Source organism: Pinus tabuliformis, chromosome 9, assembly GCF_031772625.1.
Source record: "Pinus tabuliformis cultivar Carrire ecotype Pingquan chromosome 9, CPIR1, whole genome shotgun sequence".
Taxonomy (NCBI): domain Eukaryota; kingdom Viridiplantae; phylum Streptophyta; class Pinopsida; order Pinales; family Pinaceae; genus Pinus; species Pinus tabuliformis.
The window spans coordinates 843212188-843217373 of record NC_142307.1 but is presented as its reverse complement, the minus strand read 5'-3'; the positions used below and the strand labels follow the sequence as shown (position 1 = coordinate 843217373).

Below are 5186 nucleotides of genomic sequence, written 5' to 3'. Positions count from 1 at the left end.
GTGACTATCACTGTTGGATGACTAATCCTTCTCCATGTCACCTTGCTAGGATTTCCCATTGAGTTTATTTTTGGGAGGGATTTCCACAGTCATATTTGATACTTCATCTCTACAAGCTTAAAATGGTATGGGTAGTTTCGAGGTTGTAACATGCAACAATGGTACTATTGGATAAATATATCTCGAATCATAATTATTGCTACCTTAGTTACAATTGTTTTTTCCTGACTCACAAATGTTGTTCCCTCAGTGACGGATGTTGTTTCCTGACTCACAATTGTTGTTCCCTCAGTCACGACTCTTGTTTCTTGGCTCACAATTGTTGTTCCCTCAATCACGGTTGTTGTTTCTTGACTCACAGTTGTTGTTCCCTCAGTCACATTTGTTGTTTCTTGACTCACAATTGTTGTTCCCTTAGTCATAGTTGTTATTTTTTGACTCACAGTCGTTGTTCCCTCAGTCACAACTATTGTTTCCTAACTCACAGTTGTTGTTCCCTCAATCACAACTATTGTTTTTTTTTTAACAGAAACGGGTATGATCCTTCGTTCATTGGGCGGCCTGAAGCCATGAAATCGGTTACAAAAGGCTGGTGTATTTTCTGTTTGGCCTTTCAGCCAACAGACCCTACCCTCTACTCTAATCAGATTCTTCTTTTTGCACTTAGTAAAGTGTGCTTCTGCTGCTAATTTCCCCAGATGGAAGATACATACAAACTGGTGAAGAAGGAGACGGAAAAACATTTCACTTTAGGGTATTGGGTCCCAAAGGGCTGTATTATCTCTGAGGAGGGAGCCAATGTCCATCAGGGCTGCCTTATTTGCCTCGCTGTCTGCTTCACTGTTGTTTGATCTCAAGACATGAAAAAATTTCAGATTCATAGTTTTTGTCAAGCCTTTGATCCTTGAGATTATTCTTGCAAGTTGTAGATCCGTTGAGATGGAATTGTTTGCCAGCGCTTGGATAATTACCTAGGAGTCTCCAAATACATTTGCCTCCTTATAGCCCAACTCTTTGAGGAATTTGGATCCTTGATAAAGAGCCATTGCTTCTGCTTGGATGCTTGTAGAGTGGCCTAATCCCCAGGCAAAGCGGTGGACAAAAGCTCCTCCTGGATTTAAAATGATACCTCTGGCTCCCGCAATACCTGGGTTCCCTTTAGCAGCCCCGTCAAAGAAGAGCGATGGTAGTGTTTGGTTGGACAGCCAGGATTGGAATTCTTGTTCATTTTTCCTAATTTGCCAGTCCTTGGGGGGAGGGGGAGAGCTGGTTATTTTCCGGAATTTAAAGTTAAGAGCCAAACCAAACTCTATGTCATGTTGGCTTAAATTGGCATCATCCCCTTTGTCTTCCAGCCATTCTGCAAGCTGTCCTTTTACTGCATTGACCACCAACCTGAAATCCTGCTCTTTATTTCTAAAAATCCTGCGGTTCCTCTCCAGCCATACTTGCCAGCTGACAAATTTAGGCAATGCGCTCCATGCAAATTTGATTGTTTTATTTTTTGGAGGGTGACTAGGATAATTGTTCATCCAACTTGCAAATAGATCAGGGACTGATGAGGGGAAGTTGAACTTGTAATTCTACAGGGCTAGGAGCTCCTGCCAGACCGAGTTAACGAATCTGCAATTAATCATGATATGGAGGGCAGTTTCAGAATTTTCCTTGCATAAGGAGCATCTAGACGGCCCATGAAATCCCCTTATCTGCAGCCTGTCTTCAGTCAATATTTTCTGGTGGAAAAGGAGCCAGCAGAAGTGGTCCACCTTTGGGATAGAAGGAGTTTTCCATATACCATTCCAGGGAGCTGGATTGGGTGGCACATGAGGCTTCTCTAGGCATTTAACATAGCCCTGAGAGACAGAGTAGCCTGAACGCTTAACGCCCCAACCTCTCTCATCGTGATTGTTTTTTAATGTGGGAGTTAGCCCGTGCAGGTGCGTGTATAGCTCACTGAGGTCTGGGCGGAGGTGGATAGGAACCGCGGGAGTCTTCCAACCGGCCCACGCGTTCCCCTCCCAAGTCGACATATCCCACAACGTTATTAAATTCGAATCTGTCATCCAACGTTATAGCTCAGGCTTGTGCAGAACTTCATCCAGCGGAGGATTATTGAGGATGTTGTCGTTCCATATTTGAATGCATTTCCCATTTCCTGGAACCCAGAAGGTGTTGTCGCGGATCAGAGAGTTGGTTTTGAATAGAAATTTACTGAATGGAGTATTGAATTTATTCTTGGGCTGGTCTAAACACCGCTTTCTTGGTCCTCTGTAATATTTTCTCCATAATGCAATTTGGACCCAGCCAGGATTTGGAGCAATGATCCTCCAAATTACTTTGGCGCCCATGGCAACATTATGAGCTTTGAGGTCTTTTAATTTCAAACCTCCCTCCTGGAATGGTCTAGATACAGTCTCCCAATTTATCAGCGAAAATCTTTTCTCATTTAGCTTCCCTCCCTTCCATAAAAATGTTTTGATTAAATCCTCCATCTTATTTATAATTCCTGCGGGTGCCAACAGGACTGAGAAAGTGAAAAGAGGTAAACTGCTGAGGACGGATTTTATGAGAACCGCCTTCCCTGCTAAGTTTAGCCAGGAGGACCCCCAAGCCTGAAGTTTTTGTTTAAATTTATCTAACAGAGGCAGCCAGTCCTTGCCCAATGCCCTTGAGTGAAAGATGGGCAAGCCCAAGTACTTGAACGATGACCATGAAACCGAGATTGCAAATCCCATGCAGCGAGCAATATATCTTGCAGTAGAGACGGGAATGTTCCAGCTGTATATGTGACATTTGGATTCATTTAGAGCGCTGCCTGAAATCTTACAGTATTCATCCAGGACTTCTTTGAACTTGGATGTTGAATGCATTGTTGCTGCCCCCAGTAAAATGGTGTCATCCGCAAAAAGCGCATGATTGATGTTTTTGGCCCCTCTAGCTATGCATAGTCCGGCTAGCTCGTGATCCTGTTGTTTGCGTTGAAGGTAGAAGCTGAACACAGAGGCTTGAAGCACAAAGAGAAGAGGGGATAGGGGGCACCCCTGTATCAGTCCTCTAGAGGCTTTGAAAAAGTTAGATGCCCTTCCATTTACCAGGGGGGCAATCCATGGCTCCGATATACAGGCTCTAACCCATTTGATAAATCTTTGGCCGAACCCCATTTTTTGCACAACATCAAACAAAAAACTGTGCCTAACTCGGTCAAAAGCATTTGCAAGATCGAGTTTGATAACCATGTCTTTCTCCTTGCGGTGTAGACTGGAGTGGATCGCCTCTTGGACCAGCGCAAAGTTGTCCACCAATTGCCCGCCTTGAATAAAACCGCCTTGATTATCGGGGATGATTTTGGGGAGGATCCTTTTTAGCCTATTGGCTATCACTTTAGTTATGACTTTATATCTAATATTGCACAATGAAATGGGGCGAAATCTGCTGAATGTATTTGCTCCCTTCTCTTTGGGGATGAGAGCGAGAAAGGCTGAGTTTGTACTGCCACCTATCTTTTGGCAATCCTGAGATTTCTGTATCATTTTAATCAAGTCTTTTTCTACAATCTGCCAGCAAACCTGGGCGTGAAACCATCAGGACCTGGAGCTTTGTCCGGGTCCATTGAGAACAAGGCTTCATTTACTTCCTTTATTGTGATTTTTTCTTCTAGAGACTTGTTCATTTTGGAGGAGATCATGGGAGGGACAACATCTAACCAGGCTGCGTTGACATTGGTAGTAGCATCTTCTTTGTACAACTGCTCAAAGTGGGCTGTTGTTGCCTTTTTTATGCTGGTAAAGTCTTTCAAAACTTGATTGGCTTCCTTTATCTCACTCATGGAGTTGCGACCTTCCCTGGCTTGGGCTTGCTTATGGAAGAATGAGGAATCTCTGTCTCCAGATTTGAGCCAGAGGCTCCTAGATTTGAGCCTCCAGAATTCTTCCTCTGCCAAACAGGCTTTATGGAGACTTTGCTAAAGCTTGGCCTCCTTTTCTAAATCAGCCTTAGTAATTTCTGCTGTTTCAAAGTGCTGATGCTGGATTTCTAGCTCATTTTGGATTTTTTTCCTTTCCTCTGCTGGATTTGGCAGGGTTTTGGCCCAAGCTTTTAGCATGATTTTGACTCTTCTGAGTTTTTCCTCCCATACAAAAAAAGGCGATCCATTGACTGGCTTCTTCCAGAACTCTCTGATTTTTTCCATGAAGTCTTTTTCTTTGATCCATAGGGGGCTGAATTTGAAGGGTATAGGTCCCAAATCCTTAGTAGTCATTAGTTCAAGGCTGATGGGTTTATGATCTGATATGCTGCTGTGGAGGATACGCGATCTGGCTTCTAGACCAAGGAGAAGAAAGGAGCTTTGCACTAGGAATCTGTCCAATCTAGCTGCTATATGCCCCGGCCCTACCCTCTTGTTTGTCCATGTGTATTTGCCGACAGTTGGTTTGATATCTATCAGGTCCCAATTTTGCATGAGATCTTCTACTGTTTCTCTGGCCGGATCTCTGACTATACTGCCTCCTCTTTTTTCCGACGAGAGGAGGGTAAGGTTGAGGTCCCCGGCTATGATGACGTTTTCCAGATTTTCCTGCTCAGCCAGGCCTTTGATGGAGTCCCAACATGTTTGCTTTTCACCTGCATTGTTAGGGGCATATACATTGACCAGACTAATAATTTCCTTAGTTTCTAGATGTTGCAGCTTTAAAAGAATCCAGTGAGTATTCAGGGATTCAGAGATAAGGGAGAACTTATTTGAATTCCAGAGTGATCCAAGTCCTCCAGATGCTCCACGGGCGGAGGTTGCATGCGCTCCATCTTTTTTCCAAAACTTTCTGCTTGCTTGGAGGAAGGCTGTCTCCTCCAGCTTTGTCTCCTGGATGAGGAGAATGTCTGGGGCTTCCAGCCTTATTAGGCTATTCATTGCTTCTTCTTTAGCTTTGGAACCCATTCCCCTACAATTCCAGGAGACTATCTTCATCATTTACTTTTGCTGTGGTGAGCTCCTTTGGAGCTCAAAGTATGATTCTTCTTCGTCTTCGGGGTTTTAGCTAGAAGTTTTTCTAGCGTTGGCTGGCTGCCCTGGAGCTTTTCCTTGTATGTTTCTTGCTCCCTTTTTTCTTTGGATGACATTCGACCTCTTGTAGACCTTCTGGGGGTGGATTGGGACTCTCCTATTTCCCCTTCTTCCTCTGAGCCCTCAG

At 44.1% G+C, this 5186-nt stretch overlaps 1 protein-coding gene across 1 annotated transcript; it reads right to left on the bottom strand.

Annotated features, from left to right (window-relative positions):
* Nucleotides 1-3961: 3961 nt before the first annotated feature.
* On the bottom strand, nucleotides 3962-4933 carry LOC149151418 (uncharacterized). The gene has a single exon (XM_089443150.1). The coding sequence runs from the start codon at nucleotides 4931-4933 to the stop codon at nucleotides 3962-3964; it is 972 nt and encodes a 323-aa protein (XP_089299276.1).
* Nucleotides 4934-5186: the final 253 nt, after the last annotated feature.

Coding starts and splice junctions, on each gene's coding strand:
- LOC149151418 (XM_089443150.1), bottom strand. CDS start 4,933: ATGGGTTCCAAAGCTAAAGAAGAAGCAATGAATAGCCTAATAAGGCTG.